Source organism: Megalobrama amblycephala, linkage group LG24 (assembly GCF_018812025.1).
Source record: "Megalobrama amblycephala isolate DHTTF-2021 linkage group LG24, ASM1881202v1, whole genome shotgun sequence".
NCBI lineage: Eukaryota > Metazoa > Chordata > Actinopteri > Cypriniformes > Xenocyprididae > Megalobrama > Megalobrama amblycephala.
Genome location: NC_063067.1, coordinates 19,668,750 through 19,690,572, shown reverse-complemented (window position 1 = coordinate 19,690,572; position 21,823 = coordinate 19,668,750). Strand labels below are relative to the sequence as shown.

At 36.3% G+C, this 21,823-nt stretch overlaps 1 protein-coding gene across 4 annotated transcripts in view; it reads right to left on the bottom strand.

Moving 5' to 3' along the window:
- magi3a (membrane associated guanylate kinase, WW and PDZ domain containing 3a) overlaps nucleotides 1-21,823 on the bottom strand; it is a 178,459-nt gene that overhangs the window by 25,239 nt on the left and 131,397 nt on the right. For 3 of the 4 annotated variants that reach the window (XM_048177380.1, XM_048177379.1, XM_048177383.1), the window contains exons 5-9: nucleotides 19,605-19,773; nucleotides 14,973-15,052; nucleotides 14,435-14,492; nucleotides 7,824-7,948; nucleotides 43-234 (exon numbers count right to left, since the gene is read on the bottom strand). In XM_048177380.1, the coding sequence (XP_048033337.1) occupies nucleotides 43-234; nucleotides 7,824-7,948; nucleotides 14,435-14,492; nucleotides 14,973-15,052; nucleotides 19,605-19,773 (624 nt within the window). Of the gene's footprint in view, nucleotides 1-42; nucleotides 235-7,823; nucleotides 7,949-14,434; nucleotides 14,493-14,972; nucleotides 15,053-19,604; nucleotides 19,774-19,851; nucleotides 19,941-21,823 lie in introns of those variants that run through there. The other variant, XM_048177382.1, reaches the window with a different exon arrangement.

Genomic DNA, 21,823 nt, shown 5'->3' with positions numbered 1-21,823 from the left:
AGTTGCCTCAAAGCTAAATGAACAGGAGCCAAGCGGATTTACCTGAAGCAATTTTGTTATCGTGTGCGGCGGGTCCATCTCTCAGTACGTTTTTAACTTGAAGGAATTCATCTGGTCGGTCTCCACCGATGATGGTGAAACCGAAGCCCTGAGGACTCTTCTTTAGAGTTGTGCGCAGGATAGCACCCTGCAACTGAGATGGGTCCCGTGTGAATCCCCTCAAACCAGCTTCATCTAAAAGACAGAGTGAGAGAGCGAGTATGTGAGACTAACCATTTAAAGCTTGTTTTCTAGATGAGACAAGGTGTATATGTACTTCTAAGCAAGCTGTTGGTATGAAAAATTTCAATTTCCAAGTTCCCTTTTAATCTGAACTGTTTCTGCAGTGCTTATTACTGCACTACAGAAGCCATCATGAAAACAGGCTCAGAAAGAACCAGCGGCACAGAGAGAGCTACAGCAAAAGAGGGGAGTCTGGATTCCATTAGTCATTCATATTGAATAATGCAACGGAGAGAGAAATAGAGAGAGTAAAAGATACATTACTAAATGAGTGAATGATAGTGGGATTGTTCTGTAAATATCCACATACACTTCAATTAATCATCACAGTCCATTTATTACACTACCTCAATTACTCCTCTCCATTTACCCTCAGAGCAGTATATTCATGAGAGTGTTCGCTTAAGAACTTTTAATTAATAACCACTAAGCAAATGCTCAAGCAACATTTGGCGATGTTTTCATCTGATAAAATGTTCTCCGATGAGCTGATAATGATTTCTTTTTTCTTCTTAAACCAATTTGTGGGATCAGTTAGCACATGCAAATTTGCCAGCTGTAGAAATTATGTTGCCTTAGTGACCCCTCCGAGTTGAACTACTATAAATAAAAAATATTATTACAATTTAAAATAACTGTTTTCTTATTTACTATGTTTTAAAAAAAGTAATTTATTCCTGTGATGGCAAAGCTGAATTTTCAGCATTATTAATTCATTACTTCACATTATCCTTCAGAAATCAATTTAATATGCTGATTTGATTCTCTACATTGGCGTACCATATGCAGGGTATGCATATGGGCTCCATAAAGCTATGACATCATTTCCTTCACTGCCTGTAGGGCTCAAAACTCACTCAGTTGACCAACAACTCCACTGCATTGAATCAGAATTGCCACACAAATTAAAAATATTCATTGACTATGAACTGCATTGTACACAGAGTTATTTCTTGTGTATATTTGTTATTGTTGCACCCTGTGGCTGCCGTAGATTTGTACGGAGCCCTGCAAATGATGTGGGAAAAAAATACATTTATCATCATAGCCACGAATTAAGAATTCATTCCCTCATTTTATTCAATCATGGAAACGCTGTTCGATCCCTTGTTTTGATTTAATTAAAAACAGGGAACAAATTCTTAATTCATGGCCACAATTTAATTAAAACGAGGGAACAAATTCATAATTCGTGGCCATGATAAATATATTTTCCTGCAGGTCATTTCTCCGTAGCTAGTTGTACAAAAAAGGATGGACATCAATACAAACATAAAAGGGGGGCCTTAAAGAGGAAAGAGAGGGTGGAGAAGTTAATCGCAACGACATTGTGGATAAATTCCCTGAAAAGCCGCCCCGGAAAGTGCTACTAAAATGACTGAGTAGTGTATTAATTTTTTTCTTTTTGTCTGTTATGTGTATTTCATTAGGTCACCATGCCAAGGTTGTCTCTGTGTTTGCTTGCAGTAGTTTAGTACTGACATTGCAATGTGTGGCTGAGACTTGTAATTTTAGACTTATATTTGTTAAAGATGCGTTTGATGCAGCGAAAGTTGGTTTATTTTTTTATTAACTTGCTCAATAGACTACTAGGATGGAAATAATGATATATAAATAAATGCCCTTTGCGAAGGTATGGTATTTTCCTAATACACTACAGTGAACATCTATGAATGCCACTTTGGTAAACTTGTTTTTTGGGGCCTGTTAAAAGTTGTTTTTGCATATGGGCTACTTAATTTGCTATAGGGTGCTTTCACACCTGCCTCAATTAGTTCAATTGAATCGCACTAGAGTTCGTTATCATCCTTGGTGCGGTTCGTTTGGGCAGGTGTGAATGCAGCAATCGCACTCGGGTGCACACCAAAAGTGTACCAAACAAGCGTACCGAGACCTCCTTGAAGAGGTGCTTTTAAAAGTGCCCTAGAATTAAAAACTGAATTTATCTTGGCATAGTTGAATAACAAGAGTTCAGTACATGGAAAAGACATACAGTGAGTCTCAAACTCCATTGTTTCCTCCTCCTATATAAATCTCATTTGTTTAAAAGACCTCCGAAGAACAGGCGAATCTCAACATAACACCGACTGTTACGTAACAGTCAGGATCATTAATATGTACGCCCCCAATATTTGCATATGCCAGCCCATGTTCAAGGCATTACACAAGGGCAGCCAGTATTAACGTCTGGATGTGCACAGCTGAATCAACAGACTAGGTAAGTTAAGCAAGCAAGAACAATAGCGAAAAATGGCAGATGGAGCAATAATAACTTACATGATCCATGATAACATGATATTTTTAGTGATATTTGTAAACTGTCTTTCTAAATGTTTCGTTAGCATGTTGCTAATGTACTGTTAAATGTGGTTAAAGTTACCATCGTTTCTTACTGTATTCACGGAGACAAGAGCCGACACTATTTTCATTATTAAACACTTGCAGTCTGTATAATTCATAAACACAACTTCATTCTTTATAAATCTCTCCAACAGTGTAGCATTAGCCGTTAGCCACGGAGCACAGCCTCAAACTCATTCAGAATCAAATGTAAACATCCAAATAAATACCATACTCACATAATCCGATGTATGCATGCAGCATGCATGACGAACACTTTGTAAAGATCCATTTTGAGGGTTATATTAGCTGTGTGAACTTTGTTTATGTTGTTTAAGGCAAGCGTGAGCTCCGTGGGTGGGCGAGCGCCAGATTTAAAGGGGCCGCAGCATGAATCGGCTCATATTTAATGATGCCCCAAAATAGGCAGTTAAAAAAAATAATAAAAAAAAATCTATGGGGTATTTTGAGCTGAAACTTCACAGACACATTCAGGGGACACCTTAGACTTATATTACATCTTGTAAAAAAAAACGTTCAATGGCACCTTTAAATGAACTCTGGAGCGGTTCGCTTGAGATGTGAAAGCAATCCGACCCAACGGATCAACGAACCAAACAATATCATAATTCATAACGGGAAATGTGTTATATAAAAAGCAGTAGTGTCTGATTCTGTGAGTGAGCACATTCGTTACCGTAGTTGAAAACCAAAGAGTGTCTCTTCATCTTAAATGTTTTGTAGTTGCGCTTCTCCGTGCTGTCCCAACAAAGCCATCATTCCCGCTCTACTTGCATTATGACATTCATATGTGGTCTCGACACAGCCTACTAGACAGTGCTGGGAGATCTAGAACGCGTTTGAATTTGCCGCAGTATTACGAATGTAGTATACAATTTAACAGCAAGAATGACGGTTACATTTGTATAGTATTTGCATGTGTCTTGACAGTTACGAATAAAGCCACAATAAGCTCACGGAGCGAACTTGCCAATCATTTTGATGAGTGACGCGGAGAAAACTCTCATTTGACTTAACACATTTTGGTACACTTTGAAACCGAACCAAGAAGAAAATGCAACATTGTAACAAATCTAGTCCCTGTTTCAGAACAAAACAAATGATCTATAGGTGTTAAAACACCCATAAACACTTATTATTATCAGTTGTGCTGCTTAATATTTTTGTGGAAACCGTGATACATTTTTTCAGGATGAATAGAAAGATTAAAAAAAAAAATAGAAATATTTTGTGACAATGTAAAACTATTTACTTACTTCTGAGTTAATGCATCCTTGCTAATGCTAAATAAAAGTATTTGTTTATTAAAAAAACAACAACTAGTGTATAAAAGAATAACTAACAACAACAAAAAGACTACTCAAGTAATGCACAATAGTTTTGGGTATCATTATACGTCAATTCTTGAGGTGAATATTGCACATTTCCAAACTCCATTCTACAATTATTAGATATTACAAAAATCCCCTGCAGGACTATGGAAATGATGCGTAGAAAGTAGCCATTAAATAAAAGAGCCCGTTTTTTGCTGCTCAAATTATGTGAAGCGCAAAAGCACTGAGCACTTACATCAGATAATCACAGAGTTATGAAACAATAGAGACTGAAAAGTAGCACTTTACAGTTTCACCTGTTTGATGAATAAAAACAGAGAGAAAAAGACATCTGCATTTTCAGTCTTTCTAAACTCTACATTATAAGTGTCATTTTTTTTTTTTTCCTCACAAGGTTTGAGTGTCTGTACATCATTTCAGACACATCTGGTGTTAGATCAGTCTTGATCTTTTGCTTCTAGTTTTTTCAAAAGTTTGTTCCATGTTGTTTTCATTTTTGGGTGAACTATCCCTTTAAGATGAAGGTTGTTCAACACGGACTCTGAATCAGCTGTAAATGGCAGATCGTACACTAATTTACTGTCATTTATAACACAGCAGTTTAATTTTTTTTCTTGTCTCATTTGAGAGTTCCAGCAGCATCAGATGAGGCCACATCAATCTCATTAGGAGAGCAGGAATGGATATCTCACCATGTGTGGTGGGAATTGGATTTGCATAATAGCCACGTTGATGAGTTGGACTGGCCCTATGAAAAGGATTATGTTGATTGTAATAACCATGGCACACGTTTGAACTCTGAGCCACAAGTGTGTGTGAGTTGGTTGTTGGTCACAGGTACACACAAACCCATTCTTACATTCCTGCTCTCTCTGCCTGCAGTGCTGTTTTACATTCGGCTGGTGAGAGAATTCTGGGAAAAGGGGGAGGGTTGGTGTTTATGTTCACTTTATTATGCTTCTCATGCATAAAGGGTCACCGAGTCTGATTATGAAATGTTGGAGTGTAATTAAAGGTGTAGAATGAACACTGTATATACATACACAGTGTGGCAGTGCGGACTGGCAAGAACTATAATTGTTTTATAATTGCTTGAGTATATGAATAAAACTAATGAAATGCATGAATTTTGTCACGACTCTTATAACTGGTCTTAGAATGGTGTTGTTATGGTTATAATTTCTGATTATTCTCTGAAAGCAATGCATGATTGCATTATATTTTTGCTTACATTTGTGCACACTCGTCCCTGTCCTATTCTCAGCTAGGCAGTCACCATCCACTCATTAAAGTGTCTTGGCCAGCTAACAGAGCACAGAGTAGGGGGGCAGCGTCTGCTTTCACTAATGAGACAGAACAGACATCCACCGCCAGCCTTCCATAGGGGATAGGAGGACAAAATCAGTGCTCAGAGGACACAGGAACACATAGGAGACAGCAAAGCTCAGGGAGTCCAAACAACAAACAGCCAAAGTCTGGTTCAACCTTGAACAAGCTGAAACTGAACTGAAGTCATGTGTTGGCTGGTCAAAATATAAAATATATCATTCAATGCAATCATTCAGATAAAACAGGACATAATTCCAGGATAGAGGGCCAAGGCAGCAGTTGATGATCAATCTCTAATCTAATAAAGACACCAAAATTATGTTAGTATTACAAAAATGGCACAGCTTTGGACAAACAGCATTATTTGGAAGATTCTTCATAAATAAAAAAAAAATAAAAAAAATTCATTAATTAAATTGGGCTCAGTATGTTTTTCTATTTTTATTTATTTATTTTTTGGAAAGAAATTAATACTTTTATTCGGCAAAGCATTAAAACTGATCAAAAGTGAGAGTAAAGGCTTTTACATTTTTACAAAAACATTGAAATACAATATTAATATTTAGAATGTTTCATGATCACCAAATCAGCATACTAGAATTGTTTCTGAAGGATCATGTGACACTGAATACTGGAGTAATGATACCGAAAATTCAGAAGATTAAATTACATTTTAAAATGTATTCAATTATAATATGTTACAATATTACTGTTTTTACTATATTTTTGATCTAATTAAAGCACCCTTGTTTAGCATCCTGATACTGCAGCCCTTCTTGTTGCAAACTGATTGTGTTTGTATGTTAGCATTAGCACTATTTAATTAGCATTAGCAGTAAGCCATTACTACTCAACTTTTCAGTGTACTCTTATTTTGCATTCTATTTAGGACAGACAGCATGCAAATTGGGACACAGAACGAATGCGTATGTGTGTGTTTAATCTGATGCTTTAGAACCTGATACGTGAGCAAACACCTCTTGTAAACAAGAAAAACGCAGATAGAGAAAACAGCAAAATGAAAGAGACAGAGCTACTGCTTAGTGTCACCTTAGACGACAGAACAAGGATGTTAAATGTTAAACATACAAAAGCTGGTGCAGATGAGTGAAACTAAGCAAGTACACGGTCACACATAAACACACACACAGATGGTAAATCACACATGCTAGATGACAGAATTCAACCACAGATGCTGATGGAAATGCTCTACTTATATCAACCATGTACTAATCAGGTGTACAAAAAGGTACAATAGCTGTCACTTTCAAAAGGTACACATTTGTATCTTATTTACCAGCGTATTAGTACCTTAAAGGTACATATTAATACCTAAAGTATACCTAAATGGTACATATTAGTACCTTTTGAAAGGGCACTGCCCCAGTGACAGCTTTTGTACCTTTTTTTTTCCTGAGAGCGTGTTGTGTGATAAGCATCAGGAAATAAATCATTTCTGTTGCATGCTAATCTGTGTTTTTGTCCTAACAAGCAATGACCTTGACAAGCAACGCGTGACTAGATATTTTGATGGTCGCTTGGTTTCTATTTTTGTCACATCATGCCAGCTGGCTCTGAAGTCTCAAATCCTGCGACACCAACTTCATATTAAGCATGAAGTATGTTCAGCTGGTGTGTTGTTGCTTCACACAATATTCATTTTCAGTGAGGACAGAAGTATTACATGCCAATGCAGGAAACACTGCAAGTGACTTTTGTCACTTCCTGATCTCATTCCCATTGAATTGCTTCCTGTCACCAATGCTGGGAAAAACAAAAACTCTATCCTCTCTAGGATGCATTATATTGATCAAAAGTGACAGTGAAGATGTTTACATTGTCACAAAAATGTCCATTTCAAATAAATGCTGTTCTTGTGAACATTCTATTAAATCAAAGAATCCTGAAAAAATATGTATTTAGTTTCCACAAAAAATAGCAGCACAGGTGTTTTGAGGATTGACAAAATTAAGAAATAATTCTTGAGCAACAAATCAGCATATTAAACGATTTCTAAAAGGATCATGTGACACTAAAGACTGGAGTATTGCCTGCTGAAAATTCAGCTGTGCCATCATAGGAATTAAAAAAAAAGAATGTATTAAAGGGATAGTTCACCCAAAAATGAAAATTCTGTCATCATTTACTCACCCTCAAGTTGTTCCAAACCTGTATGAATTTCTTTGTTCTGCTGAACACAAAGGAAGATATTTGGAAGAATGTTTAACCAAGCAGATCTTACCCCTCATTGACTACCATAGTATTTATATTTCCTACTATGGTAGTCAATGGGGGTCGAGATCTGCTTGGTTACAAACATTCTTCCAAATATCTTCAGCAGAACAAAGAAATTCATACAGGTTTGGAACAACTTGAGGGTGAGTAAATGATGACAGAATTTTCATTTTTGGGTGAACTATCCCATTAAAGTAGATACATAAAGTGGCAAAAAATAAAATAAATCAAAAACAGAGGTAGTAGGAAATGGAATAATGCAGAAGAAAGTTAGAGTTTTACTTAAGGGCGTTGGTACTGCTCCTGCGGTCACTGCTATTGGCTGACTTATTGGAGACGTATCCTGGCTGAGTTTCTTCTTGGCTTCCTGCACCGGATTCTCAAACTGAGTCTTCTGATTGATGTGGCTGGAGGAAAGAGTGAGACAGTCAGTGCAAAGGACCAAAGATGGCAGATACAATGACATACACGCTAGCACAAACCCTCAGGGTAAAGAGAACGGTGGTGATGCTTATCTGCTCATGCAAACAGTCTTTTAAAGGAAGGAACAAAACCAAATCAGAGCCAAACGGTAAGGAATTGTGCTCATGCACCTCTTCTTGTTTGTCATCTGCTAAACAGGCAGTCACTTTTTCCTTTACCACAGACATTTAGTGAATGAACAGAAAAATAAACATACTGAAACAGAAACCTGGAAAAACTAAGAAAGCAAGCAACCCTTTCAACTACACAATGTTGGGACGACATAATCTGCCATAAAATCTTTAACTAAACACTGGAAAAAATTGTATTGTATTTTCTCAATCAGTACTTTAGTATTATTTTGCCTTACCTTACCTGGGATGTGAAAAGATTTAAGATAATAAGACTTGTTTTCAGAGAACATCTCTTAAAGTTTCATTTTTTGATGGTTTTACCATAAACCTCACTAAATTTTGTTAGAAAACAGAAAATAAATTGCCAATGAGGTACTGTAAATTTATTGTAGTATATATTCTCTTAAATATATTTAAGTTAATGTGAATTGTTCTTACTTCCACAATGTGACATATTTAAATAAAAAAGGAAATTCAACATTAGTAGGACTTTATGCATTGGAAATTGTTTGGGTGGTGAAAAGAGGGAGTTACATAGCAGAATGGAGGCAGAACAAAGTGAGTTTGTTAAAACAATGCCTAAAGTATCCATTTAGCTATTGGTTAAAATTATCCAGTAGTTTGTATGCCCCAAATGACACCAGAGGACAATAAAGTTGATTTGATTAAAAATTATTAAGACAAATTATGAAGACAAACATTTTTTTTCCTTTGGAATAACCATGCGGAGATAAATAGTTTGCAATAGGGTCAATTTTCATGCTGACTTTAGAATCGATCTTGTTTTAATAAGGATGTTTTTACAACACAAGAACATTTATAAAGAAAATAGTACATTTTCTGCAGTGAAACTTTTCTCATTAAAAACATTGCAAAACATCCTTGATACCACACAGATCAGCCATATTTCAAACCCTCTGTAATTGCAGTACACTCTCCTCTACAAACGCCACATTTGTTTTCTTGTTTGTTAGCTGCCGAAATGAATCAATATTACCTTGGCAAGCCTTTCCAGAGACACAAGCTTCACAGCACATGCATTTCCTCTGCAGAGGTTCTGGCTCAGTGCTGGAGTGTGCCGTTTTATCCTAACACACGGCCCCTCCCACCCCACAGGTTGCACGCAAAGGGAAATAAGCAGTTCATCTTCATTGTGTGACACTGCTTTAACTGTTGTACCTGCCAGTCGTGAATGCACCTTGGGAAGGCTTTTAACAGTCACAGATTCCTTGCAAAACCAGTCGGTGTGCTGTGAATTTGTAGAAGAAAGGTACTGTTTGTGTTTTTGCTGTGTGTGACTCATGCTGAGACTTATCCGCCCAATCCACAGAGAGTGAGAGACTGAGTGCTCTCATCTGACTGCTATAGTTCCCGTTTGTGATAATTCAGGCAGAGCGTAATGAGGCCCTGTGCCAAGCCATATTCAAATCTAAAATAATGTTTTATTGACCTCCTTGCATAAATATCATGGCACAACTGGGACTGACCTCACGCAAAATAAATGGCATTAAAATCAAATCACATATTCGCTTCCAAAAGCCCTCGGCTGTCCTGCCAACAACTACAATATGCCACAGTGCTTCAAGAGCAGAAAATTAGCAAAACCAGCCAATATGATGATCGATAAGTGATATTGAGCAGTCTGTCATTTCAGAAACTTACTAATTTATGCAGAGATTATATATATATTTTCAATAATCAGGGGTTAAGACATCTAAGACATTTTGTGTATTTCTTTTAATTATATATCGTTATTAAAAATTATTAGCATAGCAAGGTGAATTTTTTTTTACTGAATCTCTTAGTATAATTATTTAATCATAGCTAAATACTCTTATTATAAATTATTATATAATATTAATACTATAATATTTATATTTTTACTATTATATAATTTGATGAATTCAAATAATATAATATAATATAATATAATATAATATAATATAATATAATATAATATAATCTTCATTTGTTTTCAGTAATTAAGCAACCAAAAGTCTGAGAACTTTTTGTGCATTTTTAATAATTTTATTATTATATCTAATTAGCAGAAATGTGAGTGAAATTAAAGAAAACTATTTATAAATGTCTTGAAAACTGGCAAAAAAAACTTTGTTTATATCCAGTTTTTTTAATCTTAAATATTCATTCATTTGATTAATGTTTTTTTACAAAAACACGGATTCTCAAAGTCCCAAGTACTACAATCTTACTTCATACTGAACATGATGCTTAAAAGTATTAGCATCTGAAAAATTTCCAGCCCAAAGCAGACTCAGAGCCCAACCACAAGAATGAATAGCCCAATTTCCCCACTATATATATATATATATATATATATATATATATATATATATATATATATATATTCATTCATTACACAGAGACTGATATATTTCAAATGTTTATTTCTTTTAATTTTGATGATTATAACTGACAACTAAGGAAAATCCCAAATTCAGTATCTCAGAAAATTAGAATACTGGGAAAAGGTTCAATATTGAAGACACCTGGTGCCACACTCTAATCAGCTAATTAACTCAAAACACCTGCAAAGGCCTTTAAATGGTCTCTCAGTCTAGTTCTGTAGGCTACACAATCATGGGGAAGACTGCTGACTTGACAGTTATCCAAAAGACGACCATTGACACCTTGCTCAAGGAGGGCAAGACACAAAAGGTCATTGCAAAAGAGGCTGGCTGTTCACAGAGCTCTGTGTCCAAGCACACTAATAGAGAGGCGAAGGGAAGGAAAAGATGTGGTAGAAAAAAAGTGTACAAGCAATAGGGATAACTGCACCCTGGAGAGGATTGTGAAACAAAACCCATTCAAAAATGTGGGGGAGATTCACAAAGAGTGGACTGCAGCTGGAGTGCTTCAAGAACCACTACGCACAGACGTATGCAAGACATGGGTTTCAGCTGTCGCATTCCTTGTGTCAAACCACTCTTGAACAACAGACAGCGTCAGAAGCGTCTCACCTGGGCTAAAGACAAAAAGGACTGGACTGCTGCTGAGTGGTCCAAAGTTATGTTCTCTGATGAAAGTAAATTTTGCATTTCCTTTGGAAATCAGGGTCCCAGAGTCTGGAGGAAGAGAGGAGAGGCACACAATCCACGTTGCTTGAGGTCCAGTGTAAAGTTTCCAGTCAGTGATGGTTTGGGGTGCCATGTCATCTGCTGGTGTTGGTCCAATGTGTTTTCTGAGGTCCAAGGTCAACGCAGCCGTATACCAGGAAGTTTTAGAGCACTTCATGCTTGCTGCTGCTGACCAACTTTATGGAGATGCAGATTTCATTTTCCAACAAGAATTCCAAAACCTGGTTTAAGGACCTTGGTATCCCTGTTCTTAATTGGCCAGCAAACTAGCCTGACCTTAACCCCATAGAAAATCGATGGGGTATTGTGAAGAGGAAGATGTGATATGCAGAAGACCCAACAATGCAGAAGAGCTGAAGGCCACTATCAGAGCAACCTGGGCTCTCATAACACCTGAGCAGTGCCGCAGACTGATCGACTCCATGCCACGCCGCATTGCTGCAGAAATTCAGGCAAAAGGAGCCCCAACTAAGTATTGAGTGCTGTTCATGCTCATACTTTTCATGTTCATACTTTTCAGTTGGCCAAGATTTCTAAAAATCCTTTCTTTGTATTGGTCTTAATATTCTAATTTTCTGAGATGCTGAATTTGGGATTTTCCTTAGTTGTCAGTTATAATCATCAAAATTAAAAGAAATAAACATTTGAAATATATCATTCTGTGTGTAATGAATGAATATAATATACAAGTTTCACTTTTTGAATGGAATTAGTGAAATAAATCAACTTTTTGATGATATTCTAATTATATGACCAGCACCTGTATATACACTAGGGCTGTCAATAGATACATTTTTTAAATCGCGATTAATCGCACACCCTTAATCGCAATTAATCACACACTTATCGTGAAATTAAGCATACACCATTTATCTTGTTTAACACGTCCATTTTGCCATCATTGCCTATATCCAGCAAAGTAAACCATCAGATTGAAGTGTGATTTTCACGAAGTTTTTTTCAGCTTTTTTCAAGGTAAATTTTTAAAAATGTCTTTCCAAAATAGAACACCAAATTTTTTTTTATATAATTCATGTTTATGTGCACCAAAGCACCCATAAAAAAAAAAAAAAAAAAAAAAAAAAAAAAAAATCACAGCAAAAATTTTTTTTCAGAATTATATAGTATAGTATGTATGTGCAACAGCAAAGATCTTGTTTACATTTTAGACAAGTCATACTGAACAGGACCACATGGACCGCCTTGACCTGCATATATACTAAGTACACAGCAACATACACAGGACAAATCCAAACATTATCCTGAATGTGTGTGAAAACAACGTGAATGTACTGAAATGTGTCTGTGCATAAATAAAATGTGCAATCAGTGCGTCGAGAGCACTCATACATGATTTGTTTGTCCATAAATATAATGGACTCACGCGTGCTTCTGTACGTCACCTCAATCGTCTTTACTTTGATTGCAATCCTCATTCATCAAAACTTTCAAAGCAAGAAGCTGGTTTGCTTTCTCCAGCCGAGAAACATAGTTTTCATATCATCTGGCCATACAGCGGTGGGATGTTTCGATGTTCCGTTCAGACAGGAATAGCGTGATGCGGGAGGGCTCGCACTCTTCAGATACAATGACAGAGAGTTTGTGTTTTAAAGCGAAATAGACACTGGAATGAATAATTCTCTCTGCCATCTCTGATATAATCAGCATGGACTTAAAGATCATCTAACTGCATGACATAAATTACGTTATGACACAATTTCACAAGCTTCAGTAATTTTTTGCATTAAATATGTGTTAAATTATTTTAACACGTTAAGGATTTTGAATTAATCGCATGCATTAACGCGTTAACGTTGACAGCTGTAATATATACACATCTGTCAGTAAAGCAATTTTTAAACACTGGCACTTCAGAAATAAAATGTTTTTGCAACCATGTATGAATGAAAATATTAGTATATGCTGCTGGTGGTGATCAAGACTTTATTGGTCATTTTGTGTTTCTGTGAAAAAGACTAACAAAAATGCAGTCCAAGGTTAAGAACATGCTAAAAGTTACTAAGGCTAAATGCAATGTTTTTCTCTATTTAACAACATTACCTTACAATAGTGAAATAACACTTCCCTTTTTGATCACGTATTCCCTCAGGCATGTTTTCTTGCATGGCTGGTTGGGCATAGGCAAAATCCCATTTAAAGCTAGGTGGTCATACAGCATTTGCCTGCGTATATCTGGCCTAGACTACAATGCGGCCTATATGGGGCAAACTATGTTCACTATGGGTTTAAAACAGAATGCCATCTTAAACTTCATATGCTTTTATCCATGCTTATGAATGAGTCACTGCTCAATGGGACGATTCAGTAATATACGGAACGGTTGGCAACCCTAGTTAAGATTTATTATTAATAGCCTACATATTATTAGTAAAAGGATCTATTTTACTAATTGAGTTACTTAGCTAATTTTTATGGAAAGTAATGCATTACGTTCCTTTTGCGTTACTTTTTCCTCATCTGAGCTAGGCTTGCTTGTTTGTTGTTTTTAATAACAACATAACAAAAGTTCTATTTTTGCCAAATGTAAAGGCTCTTTCACACCAAAAGTAAAATGATGATAAATTATGTATTAACATTTCATTTATTGCAGGTTTGCGTAACATTCTGAGTGTGTATGTCAGTGTTTTTACTCATATTGAGGAATATTGAATCTGTTTTTGTACAAGTGAGATAAATGCCTGCTCACATTCAGTCCAGAACTACAATAGCCATCATCACACAACGCCTATGCACTTACTCCCGATTTCTCTCACCAAGGGGACAGGAGAGGTGTCAGTCAATACATGGGAAAACAAAGTAACTTAAAAGTTACTTATTTGAAAAAGTAACTTGGATGTTGCGTTACTTTACTTTAATCTGATTACATAACTCATAACGCATTACATGTAATGCATTACTCCCAACACTGTGTATAACAAATCATAAAACTCAAGTAAGGTGCATTACTTTCATTATTTCTGAAATTGTTTTGTGTTTCCTTTGGATGGGGATGAGGGTTACAATCCCTTTATGCTATGTTTTAAGCTGGATTTAAAAAGACATGAAATGAAAAAAAAAAGTAAAAGACAAAGCCAAACGAGCAACGGAAAACTTCAGCATACAGCAAACCAAGATGTTGTGGACAAAAATGTGCCATTCATCATTGTTACTGGACCATAAATGATATGAGCATACTCACTCCACATAATAAGTCCCGTACTGTGGGTCCTCAATCTTCTCCCAGCCATATGGAAGCTCTGCGGAGAATCAGACAGGCATATCAGAGACAGCTTGAACAGATGCAAATCACCCATGTGCTTGACACCAGGGGGTCTGGTTTTCTGACGGTGATTTTCTGAGAAGCCAAATCCCAGGTAGGTCAAGAAGTCTGGCTGCATTTACATGCGTGTTTGGGCAGAGAAGAGATCAGAAGGCTGAGCGCAGAGGAAACGATGGGGGTGCAGGTATTATTAAGCTCTATATGGAAAATGACTTGTTATCTTTCCCTGTGATGTGAGAGTTGTGGGGAGCCACCATCCTGACATGGACATACGTGCCGTGCCCAATGCAAAAAGTGGTGCTGGGATTGCTTGTGTGAGATGACACGCTGATGGGCTCTCAGCATGTCTCCTGTGAGCCATTAGTCAGGCGGGCCAGAGAGAGAGAGGCTAATGTCTCACAGCTCAGCTAGGGTCTGTTTACTCTCCTGTGTGATTCATGAACAAACTCAGTCTTACCTCCATCCTCACATTTTTCAGGAGGCTTAGCTTTCTTTGCCAGTCGTGGGTCGAGCCAGGTCGTGGTCTTGGTATTGTGACTACAAGGAGAGGGAAAGAAGCATCAGCAAACAAACACCTGGTAGTCCTTCTAAGTGTGCTCCTTAATTACACAATTAGAGTGACTCTGCAGCTTAGCCAAACAGTGTAACACTCATAAAACAACAGCAACTTGACTATACCTCACCGTAACAATGTAAAAAATGACACAAACAACAATAAACACTGCTCAGCTATTGCTAACAACAGATGGCAAGATGTTTTTTTGATATTTTCAAAGCAGTGATTTCCTATCATGTGTATACAGAAAGATTCTGATTTAGCTCTTTTAAACCTGTTAAAATTGAGATTCGACAACACTCATTTTTGGTCACAAAGTATTTAATGTGCATTTATAAATGTATAGAATTACATTTATACACATTCAGACTGTATGTGCTAGGATTCCTTTTTTCACCCAATTATAGATAGTTTTTTTGTTCAAATAGTAACATCAATTGTAAAATATCACATTTTATTATTACTTAGTTATCATATAATTTGATGCAGAGATTAATATAATATAATATAATATAATATAATATAATATAATATAATATAATATAATATAATATAATATAATATAATATAATATAATATAATATAATATAATATAATATAATATAATATAATATAATATAATATAATAGCTACATTTGAAATGGAATCTTTTAATAATTAGGGGTCTAAAAATTGAAGACTATTTTCTGGCATTTGTTAAATGATAAATTCATATTAATCTTATCTGCATAGCAATGTACGGAGCCCTGCACATGACATGCAAGAAAAAAAATTTAATCGTGCGCACGATTTACTATTTCGCTTCCTCGATTTACTTATTTGTGCACACGTTTTACTATTTCGTTCCCTCGATTTACTTATTTCGCTCCCTCGATTTACTTATTTGTGCACACGATTTACTATTTCGCTCCCTCGATTTACTTATTTCGCTCCCTCGATTTACTTATTTGTGCACACGATTTACTATTTCGCTCCCTCGATTTACTTATTTGTGCACACGATTTACTATTTCGCTCCCTCGATTTACTTATTTGTGCACACGATTTACTATTTCGCTCCCTCGATTTACTTATTTGTGCACACGATTTACTATTTCGCTCCCTCGATTTACTTATTTGTGCACACGATTTACTATTTCGCTCCCTCGATTTACTTATTTCGCTTCCTCGATTTACTTATTTGTGCACACGATTTATTAATTTGGCTCCCTCGATTTACTTATTTCGCTCCCTCGAATTACTTATTTGTGCACACGATTTACTTATTTCGCTCCCTCGATTTACTTATTTGTGCACACGATTTACTATTTCGCTCCCTCGATTTACTTATTTGTGCACACGATTTACTTATTTCGCTCCCTCGATTCACTTATTTGTGCACACGATTTACTATTTCGCTCCCTCGATTTACTTATTTCGCTCCCTCGATTTACTTATTTGTGCACACGATTTACTTATTTCGCTCCCTCGATTTACTTATTTGTGCACACGATTTACTATTTCGCTCCCTCGATTTACTTATTTGTGCACACGATTTACTATTTCGCTCCCTCAATTTACTTATTTGTGCGCACGATTTACTATTTCGCTGCCTTGATTTACTTATTTGTGCACACGATTAACTATTTCGCTCCCTCGATTTACTTATTTGTGCGCACGATTTACTATTTCGTTCCCTCGATTTACTAAATCGTGCGTACGATTTACTATTTCGCTCCCTCGATTTACTTATTTGTGCGCACGATTTACTATTCCGCTCCCTCGATTTACTATTTCGCTCCATCGATTTACTTATTTGTGCACACGTTTTACTATTTCGTTCCCTCTATTTACTTATTTGTGCGCACGATTTACTATTTCGTTCCCTCGATTTACTAAATCGTGCGTACGATTTACTATTTCGCTCCCTCGATTTACTTATTTGTGCGCACAATTTACTATTTCGTTCCCTCGATTTACTAAATCGTGCGTACGATTTACTATTTCGCTCCCTCGATTTACTTATTTGTGCGCACGATTTACTATTTCGCTCCATCGATTTACTTATTTGTGCACACGTTTTACTATTTTGTTCCCTCTATTTACTTATTTGTGCGCACGATTTACTATTTCGTTCCCTCGATTTACTAAATCGTGCGTACGATTTACTATTTCGCTCCCTCGATTTACTTATTTGTGCGCACGATTTACTATTTCGCTCCCTCGATTTACTATTTCGCTCCATCGATTTACTTATTTGTGCGCATGATTTACTATTTCGTTCCCTCGATTTATTAATCATGTGCATGATTTTTAAATCAAGGGAACGAAATAGTAAATCGTGCGCACGATTTAGACTACTATTTTTTTCCTGCATGTCATGTCCGGGGCTCCGTAGCAATGTGAGTGAATTTAAAGAAAAATAATTTTTGAATATATGTTTTATGTACAGGTTTTAGAAAATCTTAAATATAGTTAATTATAATATAATATAATATAATATAATATAATATAATATATGACAATAATATGAGTTAAAGATTTCTGGTTTGGAGTTGATGAAGGGGCCTTGAACCTTACTAATGGGGAAAAATAAAATAAAAATATATATATAATCCTAATATATAATATATTAAAAAAATGCCCATTAAAACATCAGCAAGACCTTTTCAAAAAGCACTTTAGTTGTCTTTGCTGTGGAGGGATGGGGAGCCTACTCAAAAGCAAATGTGTTTAAAATCTGAAATATTCATGGCAAGGTGCAGCTCATCCTCCGAGACTCATGCGGACAGACACGCGTGCGGAAGCAAGGCCCGCTGGGAAGGCCCCATTTAGCCGACTGTTTGCATTGTTCAGAGAATGAAGTATTGATTCGCTGGCTCTCTCTTCCTCTGTGTGGATAGCAGAGATGCTTGGTTAAGGACTGCGACCACAGACACAGGTAATGGACACTGAAAGGAAGAGGCTGTGAAAAATGTAAGCTAGCCTCGGTTTCAGCATGGGAGAGAAGAGCTGTTTTAATTCCCAGCAGTCTCTCATGCTTGATGTGTCTGCAGGAGTTCCGGAGTTCCTGTTTACTGAGCAAGCCCTTAACTGGAGAGCTGCTGTCTACATCTGGGCTCGGTTACAGTAAATCGTAGGCAAAATCTGAAAAGATGGACCTACAAATCTTTCCCCGGTTTAAAAACACACCACAGTGGGTTCCTCATTGTACAGCACAACTTGTGTATTGTCCATAAATTTAATGCAAAACACTTCCCTTCTATACAGTAAGCTAAAATTAGCATGTCAAATGATAGTAATGTCAAATTCAAAAATAGCCAGATGACATTCTGCTATCGCCGAGATATATTATGCATCTGATGGACACTTTACTGTCCGTGAGGCCAAAAACAATGGTGGATGAAGTGTGTTCAGACTGTATTCACACTACACACTTCCATACTTGAAGAACTATACAATTTTCTAGGTTGGTAAGATTTCTAAATGTTTTGAATGAAGTCTCTTATGCTCACCAAGGCTGCATTTATTAGATACAAATTCAGTAAAACAGCTAAAGTGTGAAATATAAATGACAATAAATATTTTCTATTTTAACATTTTAAAATGTAATTTTTTTCCTGTGATGGCAAAGCTGAATTTTCAGCATCATTACTCCAGTCTTTATTGTCACATGATCCTTCAGAAATCCTTTTAATATGCCGATTTGGTGCTCAAATAACATTTCTTATTATTATCAATGCTGAAAACAGTTGTGCTGCTTAATATTTTTGTGGAAACAGTGATATTTTTTTCAGGATTTTTTGTTAGAAAGCTTAAAAGAACAGCATTTATTTGAAACAGAAATCTTTTGAAAAATTTTAAATGTCTTTACTGTCACTTTTGATCAATTTTAAGCATTCTTGCTGAATAAAGGCATTAATTGAAAGGCATTTTTGACCAGTAGTGCAAGTTGTTCATCAAACTGAAGCTCCTATCACTCAAAAAAAAAACTATCTTGTTTTGTTACTTTCGATTACCACAAAAAAATAATTCTGAATCAAATAATTTTGAATTGTTCTTAAATTTGGAAACAAACAAAAATGCACTGAAAGCACATAAGTGAATTTATGTCAATACATTTCTGTATTGGACTTATTTAATGTTATATTTAGCTCAGAACTTATATTTAAATTCTTTAATTTAATTTTTATTTCGGCAATTAAACGTTTCTACCTGGTACACAAAATTTACACAATCAAGCAAATCACATAATTACACTGACATCATCATCATCAATCTTCCATTCAGCGCCCCATGTCTGAATTAGTGCAGTGTTTAATCTACATTCAATGGGCACAAAATAGCATATTTTGCTTAATGCTTATTTATCATTTGTGGAAGTTAAATTTAAATAATCCAAAAAGTGCAACATTTTACACACACATTTAACTAATTCCTGGAACCACATTTCTGTCAAACAAACATAGTCTGAATCCCAAACCCTAAAATCTGATTGATTGATTGACAGGAATGTCAGTCCAGGAACATGTCCTACTTGGCAAACAGGACTTACTCTATAAAGTAGACCATGCCCGTCTCTGTATAGGCCATCTCCCAGTTCTTGGGCAGAGGCTCCTGGCTCTCGTCACGTGGCATTGTGTTCCAGTTGCGGAAGTCCATGCTGCTGCTGGACTGTGTGTAGCTGGGCACAGCCTTCCTCCACTCCGGTCCCTCCTTGTGTTCTGTGAGTGGAAAGAGCAAAAAGAAAGACAGTGAGAACGAGGTGGGAAGAAAACACAGGAATGGGGAGTAATACATACTTTAACTCTCTCTAGCACTGCAGAACGAACTTTCCAACCTTCTCAAGAGACGAAGAGAAACAGAGAGAGAGAGAGAGAGGCAGACAACAAGAGCCACTAGATTTGCATGCCAGGACTGATGTTCAGGGAGCCGCCTCTCGGGCAGGGCCAGAGATGGTTAACACTTCCGTGAAGCTGATATCTGTCACATACACAAATGTGTGTCTGTTTGTCTTTGTGTGAGCGAGACAGGCAGTCTGCTTGCACATGACAACATAGGCAGAGACAGTATAAGAGGAAGAAAACGTAACACAAATGTTCCATCCTTCAGTTATAAGAGCCAGTCGTCTTTTTGCTTATTCTAAAGCGCACATGTTTCTGAAGCACGGTAAAACATGACGCTACTGTAGCAAGGCAAGGGTCATTGGTTTGATTCCCAGGAAACAACACATAAAATGTATATATAAAATATATATTTAAAATATATACGTAAATATAATTTTATATACACACACCCGTTAAATTAGGGGTCAGTTAGTCTCAGCCTCAGATGTCACGCCCACAGACCGATGCACATGGCACACTTAACTGAAAACAAATGCTGATGCCAAACCCCCTCATGGAAGAAGAACTCGGCCGTGTTTACAACTGTGACAATGAGCGTGTATCAGGATCAGCTAAACGCTGGAGTTTCAAAAGGTTCCGCTGTTGCAGTAAACGTTTTTGAATGAAGAATTTATTAGATGCATGCCAGTCTGTTATTGTAAGGACATCGACTTTACATTTTCACGCCCATAGAAAACGAACTGTAATTGGTTGCGTTACATGTCAGTCAAACATCCTCTTGGGCGGTCCTTGGCAAATGAAAGCTGTGATAGAGTCCACACCTTCTGCCATCAGTCTGAAAGTCTGGCTATGCGAGACTAGGGGTCAGTAAGAGTTTGTTTTTTAAAAAGAAATTAATATTTTTATTTAGCAAGTATGCATTAAACTGATCAAAAGGGACATTTTGTATTCCATATAAGCATATTAGAATGATTTATAAAGGATCATGTGACACTGAAGACTGGAGTAATGATGCTGAAAATTCAGTGTTAAAATCACTGAAATAAATTACATTTTAAAATATATTAAAATTTCACAATATTCTCTATTTTACTGTATTTTTGATCAAATAAATGCAGCCTTGGTGAGAGACTTCTTTCAAAAACATTTAAAAAATCTTACCAACCCCAATTTTGGTGTACATATATTTTAAATGTGTATATATATAAAATGAATTTATCAAAATATCTGTCAAATAAATAAATGTAAAATTTAAATCTAAAGCCTTTTAAACAGGTATGTTTACTCTAAAACAAAATATATTGTGAATAATAGCCTAAAAATGCACTCTTCAGTGTGATTTGAGCTAAAACAACTAAATTTAGGATCTTATTGCTGTGAGACTTAAAATCAATTATTAAAACTTATTCTTGACACACAGTTTTCGAGATTTTGCTCTCTCTGAAATCAAATAGATAGCAGTTATTACTTGTATACCTAATAAACACATGGACGAGGGTGTTACCAATTGTCTTAACGGTACATTGACAGATGAAAACATGCCTGTGTGTGCATTGTTCTGGATGTGAATATACTGGTTGTACACGTGTTGAAGAGGTGGGGTGATGGAAAAAGTGTATATATTGTCATAAAAAGGCTTGATATGATTTTGCTGACACAGTCATGATTAAAGCCTGTTCATCAAAATGATTCTAGCCTGGCACTGGGACGCCAGCATGTGCGGCAGATGAATCAGCACTTGTTGTTCCTGTGCCGTAACCATGGCGGCACCATTCATGACACAGGCAGAAACATAAGCTCTAGCATTCAAAAGCAAATATCGTAAGAAGCCTTTTATGCTTGTGGTCGAGTGTATGAGTGAAGAAAGAAGCCGAACTCAATGATAAACAGACAGTAGAGTGTGGTTAATATAAAAATGTTTTGTTCA